This window comes from Pleurodeles waltl, chromosome 1_1 (genome assembly GCF_031143425.1).
Source record: "Pleurodeles waltl isolate 20211129_DDA chromosome 1_1, aPleWal1.hap1.20221129, whole genome shotgun sequence".
Classification (NCBI taxonomy): domain Eukaryota; kingdom Metazoa; phylum Chordata; class Amphibia; order Caudata; family Salamandridae; genus Pleurodeles; species Pleurodeles waltl.
Genome location: NC_090436.1, coordinates 51,216,143 through 51,229,375, shown reverse-complemented (window position 1 = coordinate 51,229,375; position 13,233 = coordinate 51,216,143). Strand labels below are relative to the sequence as shown.

Below are 13,233 nucleotides of genomic sequence, written 5' to 3'. Positions count from 1 at the left end.
GTATAGCGTCACAATAGTAACTCCGAACATGGCCATGTAACATGTCTAGGATCATGGAATTGTCGCCCCAATGCCATTCTGATCCCCCGAGTCTCTAGCTCAGACCCTGGTACTGCCAAACTACCTTTCCCGGGGTTTCAATGCAGTTGCTGCTGCTGCCAACCCCTCAGACAGGTTTCTGCCCTCCTGGGGTCCAGCCAGGTCTGGCCCAGGAAGGCAGAACAAAGGACTTCCTCAGAGAGAGGGTGCAAAACTGCAACAAAGTAGCAAAGACGACTACTGTGACCTTGTAACGCTGATCCTGCCGCCTTCTCGACTGTTTTCCTGGTGGTGCATGCTGTGGGGGTAGTCTGCCTCCTCTCTGCACTAGAAGCTCCGAAGAAATCTCCCGTGGGTTGACGGAATCATCCCCCTGCAACCGCATGCACCAAAGAACTGCATCACCGGTCCTCTGGGTCTCCTCTCAGCACGACGAGCGAGGTCCCTTGAACTCAGCAACTCTGTCCAAGTGACTCCCACAGTCCAGTGACTCTTCAGTCCAAGTTTGGTGGAGGTAAGTCCTTGCCTCCCCACGGTAGACTGCATTGCTGGGAACCACGTATTTTGCAGATACTCTGGCTCCTGTGCACTCTTCGAGTATTTCCTTTGTGCACAGCCAAGCCTGGGTCCCCGGCACTCTAACCTGCATTGCACAACCTCCTGAGTTGTCCTCCGGCGTCGTGGGACTCTCTTGTGCAACTTCGGGTGAGCACTGATTCACTCCACTTTGTAGTGCCTGTTCCGGCACTTCTGCGGGTGCTGCTTGCTTCTGAGGGAGCTCTTTGTCTTGCTGGACGCCCCTTCTGTCTCCTCACGCAATTGGTGACATCCTGGTCCCTCCTGGGCCACAGCAGCATCCAAAAATCCTAACCGTGAGATTTGCAGCTAGCAAGGCTTGTTTGCGGTCTTTCTGCGGGAAAACACTTCTGCACAACTCTTCACAACGTGGGACATCCATCCTCCAAAGGGGAAGTTTCTAGCCCTTGTCGTTCTTGCAGAATCCTCAGCTTCTACCATCCAGTGGCAGCTTCTTTGCACCCACAGCTGGCATTTCCTGGGCATCTGCCCACTCTCGACTTGATCGTGACTTTTGGACTTGGTCCCCTTGTTCCACAGGTACTCTCGTCTGGAAATCCATTGTTGTTGCATTGCTGGTGTTGGTCTTTCCTGCAGAATTCCCCTATCACGACTTCTGTGCTCTTTTGGGAACTTAGGTGCACTTTGCACCCACTTTTCAGGGTCTTGGGGTGGGCTATTTTTCTAACCCTCACTGTTTTCTTACAGTCCCAGCAACCCTCTACAAGGTCACATAGGTTTGGGGTCCATTCGTGGTTCGCATTCCACTTCTAGAGTATATGGTTTGTGTTGCCCCTATCCCTATGTGCCCCCATTGCATTCTATTGTGACTATACATTGTTTGCACTGTTTTCTATTGCTATTACTGCATATTTTGGTATTGTGTACATATATCTTGTGTATATTTGCTATCCTCATACTGAGGGTACTCACTGAGATACTTTGGCATATTGTCATAAAAATAAAGTACCTTTATTTTTAGTATATCTGTGTTTTGTGTTTTCTTATGATATTGTGGAAGTGACACTAGTGGTACTGTAGGAGCTTCACTCGTCTCCTAGTTCAGCCTAAGCTGCTCTGCTAAACTACCATTTTCTATCAGCCTAAGCTACTAGACACCCCTATACACTAATAAGGGATACCTGGGCCTGGTGCAAGGTGTAAGTTCCCCTTGGTACTCACTACAAGCCAGTCCAGCCTCCTATAACAGATTATTGCAAATAAACTCTGCTACCCACTGCCATTTCTCATATGTGAGGTCCTGTTCTGATCTAAAATGAACTTTTTTATGGATGTTGCATGGTGCTGAAAGAGGTAAACACAACATTTCCCTGCAAGATGTCTATTCTAAACACCCATACATCATCTGTAATACAAATAAATTGAAGGGAAATAGTATTCAAAACAACATATGTTTAAGAAGCATTAAAAAAATAGGAGGCCCACTGAAAAGCTAGGGCCTTGTGCCAGAGCTCACTTTGTTAATGCCCTAAAATATCTCTGGGCAGGGGAAGCACCAGCGTACATTTAGAGGTCTGTGTGGGGGCTGCAGGAGTCACAGCGATTTGTGACATAGTTATTTATCTTATAATGTGGTAACCCTTTGATAAAGCTAATAGACTTGCCTTATATTATGATGTGGTACCCCTTGACAAAGCCAGTCGGCTTGCCTCATCTAAGGCCAGATGTACGAACCGTTTTGCATGGCGCAAACTGCGATAATCGCAGTTTGCGTCATGGAAAATGACCATCGCAATGCACATTCCCATTTTACGAGTCGGTACCGACTCGCAAAATGGGAATGCGACTCGCAAATAGGAAGGGGTGTTCCCTTCCTATTTGCGACTCGCACCGCGATGCAGAATTGCTTTAAGACCGCGAAAGCAATTCGCAGTTAGCACCCACCTCATTCGCAAAAGGGAAAAGGGCCCCATGGGACCCCTTCCCCTTTGTGAATGTCGCCCAAAATATTTTTTCATAGAAGGCAGTGGTCCAATGGACCACTGAGTACTCTGAAAAAACGAAACCAAATGGTTTCATTTTTTATTTTGTATTGCAACTCGTTTTCCTTTAAGGAAAACGGGCTGCAATACAAAAAAAAAGAAAAACTGCTTTATTTAAAAAACTGTCACAGACATGGAGGTCTGCTGTCTCCAGCAAGCCACCATCCCTGTGAGTGCAGGGAATCGCAAGGGGGTCGCAAATTGCGACCCATCTCATTAATATTAATGCGGTGGGTCTTTGCGACCCCCTTGCGATTCGCAGAAGGTGTCTGAGACACCATTCTGCATACGAATTTGCGAATCGGAAATTACGAGTCGCACCGACTCGCAATTTCTGATTCGCAAATTCGATTCTTGCTACATTTGGCCCTTAGTGATGGTTGGCCCGTGACAAAGCCAATGAGCCTGCCTAGCCAAAATTTCACTCCCTTACATTGTGATGTTCTATTTGATATAGGTGTGGGATATTTTGATTTTGGGAGTAATTAACCCCTTAGGGGTGAAATGTGGTTTCAGAATGTCATACAGGGTATAGCTATCTGCCTGATGAGTATATTTGTAAATTAATATGTAGTATTAAGTGTGTGTGTATATAATGTACTTTTCCTTTTTCAAATAAAAAGCACTGACTGTACAATCATTTATTAAGTGTTATTATTGCCTGCCAGAGGATGGAGATTACTAGACCACACAACCTCCCCTGAATGGCCTTGGATCCTCTGCTACTCTATCTTGAGAAAATCCAGCACTACAATGGAATACTTGGTTCCCAGTAATGAGAGCATTGTGAACCTATTACTTGTGAAAGGCTCACATCCTAATAACCCAATTCTTTAAAAGCACCAACATGAGAGGTCTGTTAGAATTTCTCCATGGAGCACAGACCAGTTAGCTTTGGTCTAGTTTTTCAACCGTCTAGTAAAAGTAAGACCCATGTATCTGACAGAGTTGGGTGACCAGTGGCAGGGACCAAGAGTTTGAAGCCTCGGCGTCTCTGCAGGTGGGATCATAAACTTCAATATTTGTGATTTTTGCTTACTGACCTTAAAACCTGATACCAATTCGAAGTAATGAAGTAGGTATACCATCAATGGGTAAACCTCCTTTAATATGGTTCTATTTTCAGTAGACATCTGGAATTGTATTGCTTAGAGAAAACTTTCCATCCGACAGATGTTGAATTAAGAATTCGATATTTGTTCTTAACACACAGCATTGACAGGGATTCCCTGGGAGTGGTTGGGCCCCAGTGAACATCGAAATGTTTAAGTTGAAACTCATACCACAGGTTGATATTTTATTTCAGTTCATTAGTGTGCCAAGGCATTGCGCTCTTGTGTCTCTACATGAGCAGCTTTTGAATGTGTAGTCAACAAAAATACTGACTATAAAATTACACACTCAAATGTGTAAAATGTATTAATAAAGGCCATATAAATATATGCCTTCAAAATATGAACTTATAGCTACATGCAGCATCGGGCAATGCAATAGTAATACTCTATTAAACACGATCGGTGTGAGTTTGGCTGCTTTTAAGAACTTGTAATTGTTCATTTTTGTAATCTATATTTTCAAATGGAGCTTCCTTTATAATGTGTTTGGCTTGGTCAGAAAGGAGACTTTGTAAATTTGCGCTACCCTCAACAAACTAGATTTACTTTCTTGTTTTGCTTTCTGGTCTCTCCCACATGTTTCACAGCCCTGCTAATACATACATGTATATCTGTCTCATTCTAGGACCCCCCCCCCCCACTACCAGCACCGGGGCAAAGTGACTATTAATGGTATGAGAGCATGAACTCACCTGTGAGAACAACCACTGAGACTGGGAATGTGGGATGGCCTGAACCAGGTCTGTCAATTCCACAGAAGTAGATCCCGGCATCCTCCAGCCGCAGCCCTTCCATGAGCACAGTGAATGTCCCGGTGCGCGGTGCATCTCTGATGGCCACTCGGTCCTTCCTCACCTCTCGACCAGAGATTGAGGTTTTTACAACAATGTCACCGAACCCGTCTGCTCCTCGGCACCAGTATTTGGGAGAATCGCGGTATTTTGCCACATAGCTGCATTCAACGGACACCGACCCTCCACGTGTGCCTATGACCTCATTTGGACCGGTCAGATCCTGACTGCTGGCTTTAAAGAGAAATTACACATTAAAACATGAGCAAGGGCGTCCTGTCCCTCAACATAAACATTATCATATTGATAAAAACACACGTCATAATTACATTTTGTAATGATTGCGAAATCTGTTAACCACTTCGCTGCCAGGCCTTTTCCCCCTCCTGTGCCAGGCCTTTTTTTGCCTATTTGGGGCAGTTCGCGCTTAGGCCCGCATAACTTTTTGTCCACATAAGCTAACCAAGCCAAATTTGCGTCCTTTTTTTCCAACATCCTAGGGATTCTGGAGGTACCCAGACTTTGTGGGTTCCCCTGAAAGAGGCCAAGAAATTGGCCAAAATACAGGGAAAATTTAGTTTTTTTCAAAAGAATTGGAAAAAGTGGCTGCAGAAGAAGGCTTGTGGTTTTTCCCCTGAAAATGGCATCAACAAAGGGTTTGCGGTGCTAAACTCAGCAGCTTCCCAGCTTTCAGGAACAGGCAGACTTGAATCCGAAAACCCAATTTTTCAACACAATTTCGGCATTTTACTGGGGCATACCCCATTTGTGCAATTTTTTGTGCTTTCAGCCTCCTTCCAGTCAGTGACAGGAATGGTCATGAAACCAATGCTGGATCCCAGAAACCTAAACATTTCTGAAATGTAGACAAAATTCTGAATTCAGCAAGGGGTCATTTGTGTAGATCCTACAAGGGTTTCCTACAGAAAATAACAGCTGAAAAAGAAAAATATTGAAATTGAGGAGAAAAAAACATCAATTTTTCTCTACTTTTTACTCTGTAACTTTTCCCTGCAATGTCAGATTATCGAAAGCAATATACCGTTACGTCTGCTGGACTCCTCTGGTTGCGGGGATATATAGCGTTTGTAGGTTCATCAAGAACCCGAGGAACCCAGAGCCAATAAATGAGCTGCACCCTGCAGTGCGTTTTCATTCTATACCGGGTATACAGTAATTCATTTGCTGAAATATAAGGAGTAAAAAATAGCTATCAAGAAAACCTTTGCATTTCCAAAAAGGGCACAAGATAAGGTGTTGAGGAGCAGTGGTTATTTGCACATCTCTGAATTCCGGGGTGACCATAGTAGCACGTGAATTACATGGAATTTCTCAAATAGATGTCTTTTTTACACACACCCCTATATTTGGAAGGAATAAATGTAGAGAAAGACAAGGGGCAATAACACTTGTTTTGCTATTCTATGTTCCCCCAAGTCTCCCGATAAAAATGATACCTCACTTGTTTGGGTAGGCCTAGCGCCCGCGACAGGATATGCCCCAAAACACAACGTGGACACATCACAGAAAACAGAGCTGTTTTTAGCAAAGTGACTACCTGTAGATTTTGGCCTCTAGCTCAGCCGCCACCTAGGGAAACCTACCAAACCTGTGCATTTCTGAAAACTAGAGACCTAGGGGAATCCAAGGAGGGGTGACTTGTGTGGCTCGGACCAGGTTCTGTTACCCAGAATCCTTTGCAAACCTCAAAATTTGGCTAAAAAAACACATGTTCCTCACATTTCTGTGGCAGAAAGTTCTGGAATCTGAGAGCAGCGACAAATTTCCTTCCACCCAGCATTCCCCCACGTCTCCCGATAAAAATGATACCTCACTTGTGTGGGTAGGCCTAGCGCCCGCGACAGGATATGCCCCAAAACACAACCTGGACACATCACAGAAAACAGAGCTGTTTTTAGCAAAGTGACTACCTGTAGATTTTGGCCTCTAGCTCAGCCGCCACCTAGGGAAACCTACCAAACCTGTGCATTTCTGAAAAAAAGAGACCTAGGGGAATCCAAGGAGGGGTGACTTGTGTGGCTCGGACCAGGTTCGGTTACCCAGAATCCTTTGCAAACCTCAAAATTTGGCTAAAAAAACACATGTTCCTCACATTTCTGTGGCAGAAAGTTCTGGAATCTGAGAGGAGCCACAAATTTCCTTCCACCTAGCGTTCCCCCACGTCTCCCGATAAAAATGATACCTCACTTGTGTGGGTAGGCCTAGCGCCCGCGACAGGATATGCCCCAAAACACAACGTGGACATATCACAGAAAACAGAGCTGTTTTTAGCAAAGTGACTACCTGTAGATTTTGGCCTCTAGCTCAGCCGCCACCTAGGGAAACCTACCAAACCTGTGCATTTCTGAAAACTAGAGACCTAGGGGGATCCAAGGAGGGGTGACTTGCGGGGCTTGGACCAGGTTCTGTTACCCAGAATCCTTTGCAAACCTCAAAATTTGGCTAAAAAAACACATGTTCCTCACATTTCTGTGGCAGAAAGTTCTGGAATCTGAGAGGAGCCACAAATTTCCTTCCACCCAGCGTTCCCCCATGTCTCCCGATAAAAATGATACCTCACTTGTGTGGGTAGGCCTAGCGCCCGCGACAGGATATGCCCCAAAACACAACGTGGACATATCACAGAAAACAGAGCTGTTTTTAGCAAAGTGACTACCTGTAGATTTTGGCCTCTAGCTCAGCCGCCACCTAGGGAAACCTACCAAACCTATGCATTTCTGAAAACTAGAGACCTAGGGGAATCCAAGGAGGGGTGACTTGTGTGGCTCGGACCAGGTTCTGTTACCCAGAATCCTTTGCAAACCTCAAAATTTGGCTAAAAAAACACATGTCCCTCACATTTCTGTGGCAGAAAGTTCTGGAATCTGAGAGGAGCTACAAATTTCCTTCCACCCAGCGTTCCCCCAAGTCTCCCGATAAAAATGATACCTCACTTGCGTGGGTAGGCCTGGCGCCGGCGACAGGAAACACCCCAAAGCGCAACGTGGACACATCCTAAATTTTGGAAAAAAACAGAGGTGTTTTTTGCGAAGTGCCTACCTGTAGATTTTGGCCTCTAGCTCAGCCGGCACCTAGGGAAACCTACCAAACCTGTACATTTCTGAAAACTAGAGACCTAGGGGAATCCAAGGAGGGGTGACTTGCGGGGCTCGGACCAGGTTCTGTTACCCAGAATCCTTTGCAAACCTCAAAATGTGGCTAAAAAAACACATGTCCCTCACATTTCTGTGGCAGAAAGTTCTGGAATCTGAGAGGAGCTACAAATTTCCTTCCACCCAGCGTTCCCCCAAGTCTCCCGATAAAAATGATACCTCACTTGCGTGGGTAGGCCTAGCGCCGGCGACAGGAAACACCCCAAAGCGCAACGTGGACACATCCTAAATTTTGGAAAAAAACAGAGGTGTTTTTTGCGAAGTGCCTACCTGTAGATTTTGGCCTCTAGCTCAGCCGGCACCTAGGGAAACCTACCAAACCTGTGCATTTCTGAAAACTAGAGACCTAGGGGAATCCAAGGAGGGGTGACTTGCGGGGCTCGGACCAGGTTCTGTTACCCAGAATCCTTTGCAAACCTCAAAATGTGGCTAAAAAAACACATGTCCCTCACATTTCTGTGGCAGAAAGTTCTGGAATCTGAGAGGAGCTACAAATTTCCTTCCACCCAGCGTTCCCCCAAGTCTCCCGATAAAAATGATACCTCACTTGCGTGGGTAGGCCTAGCGCCGGAGACAGGAAACACCCCAAAGCGCAACGTGGACACATCCTAAATTTTGGAAAAAAACAGAGGTGTTTTTTGCGAAGTGCCTACCTGTAGATTTTGGCCTCTAGCTCAGCCGGCACCTAGGGAAACCTACCAAACCTGTGCATTTCTGAAAACTAGAGACCTAGGGGAATCCAAGGAGGGGTGACTTGCGGGGCTCGGACCAGGTTCTGTTACCCAGAATCCTTTGCAAACCTCAAAATTTGGCTAAAAATACACATGTTACTCACATTTCTGTGGCAGAAAGTTCTGGAATCTGAGAGGAGCCACAAATTTTCTTCTACCCAGCGTTCCCCCAAGTCTCCCGATAAAAATGATACATCACTTGTGTGGGTAGGACTAGCGCCCACGAAAGGAAAGGGCCCAAAACACAACGTGGACACATCACATTTTTTTATAAAAAGCAGTGCCTACCTGTGGATTTTGGCCTGTAGCTCAGCCGACACCTGAGGAAACCTAGCAAACCTGTGCATTTTTGAAAACTAGAAACCCAGGGGAATCCAAGATGGGGTGACTTGCGGGGCTCTGACCAGGTTATGTTACCCAGAATCCTTTGCAAACATCAAAATTTGGCCCAAAAAAACACTTTTTCCTCTCATTTCGGTGACAGAAAGTTCTGGAATCTGAGAGGAGCCACAAATTTCCTTCCACCCAGCGTTCCCCTAAGTCTCTCGATAAAAATGGTACATCACTTCTGTGGGTAGGCCTAGCTCCCACAAAAGGAAATGGCCCAAAACACAACGTGGACACAACATATTTTTTCACAGAAAACAGAGGTGTTTTTTGCAAGGTGCCTACCTGTGGTGTTTGGCCTGTAGCTCAGCCGGCCCCGGGGGGGGGGGGCAGAAATGGCCTAAAAAAAATTTGCGCCCCCACTCCCCACCCCGGGAGCGACCCTTGCCTACGGGGTCGCTCCCCCTGCGTGACATTGGCGCCAAAAAACAAATCCCCGGTGCCTAGTGGTTTCTGCCCCCTTGGGGGCAGATTGACCTAAAATTGGCCAATCTGCCCCCAGGGGGGCAGAAATGGTCTAAATACAATTTGCCCCCCCAGGGGAGCGACCCTTGCCTGATGGGTTGCTCCCCATCTCTAAAAAAAGAAACTACAAAAAAAAAACACACAAAAAAAAAATTGCCCTGGCGCCTAGAGTGTTCTGCCCCCCCCCCCGGGGGCAGTTCGGCCTAATAATAGGCCGATCTGTCCCCCGGGGGGGCAGAAATGGCCTAAAATAAATTTGCCCCCCAACCCCCACCCCCCGGGAGCGACCCTTGCCTACAGGGTCGCTCCCCCTGCGTGACATTGGCGCCAAAAAACAAATCCCCGGTGCATAGTGGTTTCTGCCCCCTTGGGGGCAGATTGACCTAAAATCGGCCAATCTGCCCCCAGGGGGGCAGAAATGGTCTAAATACAATTTGCCCCCCAGGGGAGCGACCCTTGCCTGATGGGTCGCTCCCCATCTCTAAAAAAAAGAAAGAACAAAAAAAAAAAACACAAAAAAAAATGTGCCCTGGCTCCTAGAGGTTTCTTCCCCCCCTGGGGGCAGATCGGCCTAATAATAGGCCGATCTGCCCCCAGGGGGGGCAGAAATGGCCTAAAATAAATTGCCCTCCCCCCCAGGGAGCGACCCTTGCCTAAGGGGTCGCTCCCTTTGCGTGAAATTCACGCAAAGAAAAAACTCCCTGGTGTCTAGTGGTTTCTACCCCCCCTGGGGGCAGATCGGCCTAATAGTAGGCCGATCTGCCCCCAGGGGGGGCAGAAAAGGCCTTCCCAAAAATATGCCCCCCCTGGGAGCGACCCTTGCCCAAGGGGTCGCTCCCTTTTGTCAATAACAATAATAAAAAAAAAAAAAAACCTGGTGTCTAGTGGTTTCTACCCCCCTTGGGGGCAGATTGGCCTCATCAAAATAGGCCAATCTGCCCCCAAGGGGGGCAGAAATGGCCAAAATATAATTTTCCCCCAAGGGGAGCGACCCTTGCCTAAGGGGTCGCTCCCCACCTCAATAAAAAAAAATGAAACAAAAAAAAAAAAAATGGTCCCTGGTGCCTAGAGGTTTCTGCCCCCAGGGGGGGCAGAAAAGGCCTTTTCAAAAAAATGCCCCCCCCTGGGAGCGACCCTTGCCCAAGGGGTCGCTCCCTTTGGTCAATTTCAATGAAAAAAAAAAAAATCCCTGGTGTCTAGTGGGGTTTCAAAAGCCGGATTGCAAGCAATCCGGCTTTTGAAACCCTCGGAGGGACTTCAAAGGGAAGGAAATACTTTTCCTTCCCTTTGAAGCCCCTCCGGGCCTCCCAAATGATTGAAAAAGAAATGCTTTTGCATTTCTTTTTCAATCGCGCTGGAAGCAGAGCTTCCAGCGCGACTAGGGAGGCCCCTGTGACAAATCAGCGCGCGCTCGCGCGCTGACGTCACAGGGGGGGGTGGGGGGGGTCGGGGGTGGAAGGGGAAGGGATTCCCCGGTCAGCCCTGACCTAGGGGGGTGGGGGGGGGGTGGGGGGGCGGCCCTCGGGAGGAGCGCTAGCGCTTCTCCCGAGGAAAGCATTCAGGACGTAATGGTTACGTCCATGGCGCCACACGGGCGCTGCCATGGACGTAACCATTACGTCCGTGGCGGGGAAGGGGTTAAACAATGAGTTACCTTGCTGTATATCAGCATGAAAGAAAAACAAAAGGGATGTAAAATATTACAAATAGAACAAAGCGTGTTGCAGATATCCTGATTAACAGAATTTAGGGGCTCATTTATAAGCTGCTGTAGTGTCATTTTTCCCAACGCAACAACAGTGCAGAACAGTCCCCCACCCCGGAGTCCCAAAGGTACACAGTAGGATAAAGACAGCCCAGAAGAGAGAGTCTAGAACAGGCTTCTCCAACGAGTAGCTTGTGAGGTACTGGTAGCTCTCAAGCTACCTGTAAGGAGCTCTCCTGTGTGCAGCCCAGCCTAGTAAATGAAAAGATTCTGCTTGTCTGTATGAATATATTCATATCAAAATTGAAAGCTCGTCCTCTAAATGAAATTGTGTGCATCTTTTAAACTCCTAAGCTGATGCTTAGAGAAAAAATGGTTGAATTTCCAAAATATATTTAAAGCTGATTTTTAAGTGATAAATCAGTTGGGAGATGTGTTGCTAATATTACTACCTTGGTGGTAGGGGCATTGCATCTATGACTGCTAGGTACTACCCATGTAAAGGCATTCCAAATTGACAAACCCTTCTTTACTTTACTGTCTGCAACCCTGCCATATGTACAGAGGTGATCACGGGTGCTAATCTTGCAAAGGGTGGCCACTCATGTAATCTTATGTGATGTGTTGATTATTATAACACAATAGTACTAAGAATATAAATAGCTCAGGATGACTTTAATTGAACATAAGTTGATCTTACTAAACAAAATGGTTGGAGACCCTTCGTCCAGTATGATTAGTTCCCTAACACAATGATTTGTGCCCAATGCAGAAACTATTTTGCAGACCATGTTCAACTTAGTGATGTTTTCTGACTTCAGTGCCCTATGAAAGAGTGTTGATAATACTGGTTCCAAAACCAGAGAGAGACCGAACACTACTAGCATCATGTCACCTGCTGAGATTGCTGAACACAGACATTAAGGTACACAGTAAGATGCTTCCGACAAGAACCCTACCAGTGATAAGCACACTAATGCACAAAGATATTTCAGACATGCTTACTAACTGGGGAAAATTACAAATAGTTCCACTTAGGGATCTTCATAGTCTCGGTGAGGGAGCCATGTCTGACTTGGATTTCAAGATATATTTTGGGAAACAAGAAGCTCCCATTACTTAGGCATACTGTATATTTTACCATTGATAGGAGCAATACTCATTAAATAGTGGAAAAGTTTGGAAGGCAGTTACTCTCAGTAGTTTTCTACACAATACTAGCGTTGTGTATTATGGTAGAGATCGCATTGGCCCCATATGGTCTTTCTACCACAATGCCTTTTCACATTGCAGAATTCTATGTTCTCAATGCCAATTAAACTACTATTCAAGGGATTAGACAGGCATCAGTGCACTCTAGTCTGAAGTCTACAGCTGCTAAACTGGAAACTCTGAAACTCCCATGGTCAAAAGAAGGACTAGGACTGCCTGACTTATTCCTTCCTATACCATGCAGCAGCTCAGTTATTTCATGCAGTGAATTCGTTTGATGAGGGGTCCAACTGGGAGAAAAACCTCATAAAGGGAACTTACTCACCAGAAATGTTAGGACGAAATATCCCTCACAAATACCCATACCAAGTTCTTCAGGTAGAGGTAGAATGGGAGAGAGTGGGTAAAACAGTCCTGAAACATCCACTGTTCACCCCACATTTAACCATGTGGTGTACTAAGGCCTTTAGAAGCATGGCCAAAGCAATGCCTGTACGGAACTGGTGGGAGCTCAGATACAGACATACTGGTAACTTATAAACCTAAACAATTAATTCCTTTTACAGAACACCAAGGAAGTCCAGGTCAATTTCTCTAGTATGAAAAACTGCTGAGTACAATCACGAAGACATAGGCATCCGTCTCAGAAGCTCCACCCTCATCTGATATTATGACAACGATCCTGGGCCTGATGGGATAAAGACAGCTAGGGGCACAATCATCGAAAAATTACGAAGCGCAGCAAGTCACCTTGCTGTGATGAATGACAGGGAAAGGGCAGGAATGCAGCTCACATAGATTAAAATCTAGGAGAAATAAAGATATTTCTCCTTGTTGCACCTCACTTGGGGAGGTGTAGCAGTTTTGGCACATTTCCAAGTCTACCACTTATGGTAAATCTGGGAATGCATCAAAATCCATGGGTGTTGCATGGGAACACTCACGCACCACACTACAGCCGAGAATGCCTCCCTGGGGCAGTGTGGGAAAACTGGGCTGATTGCAGAAGCCCCCTCATTTGTGCCCCCATTTTCAC

General features: G+C 46.3%; 1 protein-coding gene across 5 annotated transcripts in view; it reads right to left on the bottom strand.

Annotated features, from left to right (window-relative positions):
- The window catches only part of LOC138261305 (polymeric immunoglobulin receptor-like), a 278,961-nt gene that overhangs the window by 149,325 nt on the left and 116,403 nt on the right, over nt 1-13,233 (bottom strand). For 4 of the 5 annotated variants that reach the window (XM_069210511.1, XM_069210254.1, XM_069210345.1 and 1 more), the window contains one exon: nt 4,426-4,758. The exons of the other annotated variant lie outside the window; for it this stretch is intronic. In XM_069210511.1, coding sequence (XP_069066612.1) covers nt 4,426-4,758 — 333 coding nt within the window. The remainder of the gene's footprint in view (nt 1-4,425; nt 4,759-13,233) is intronic. 5 annotated transcript variants of the gene reach the window in all.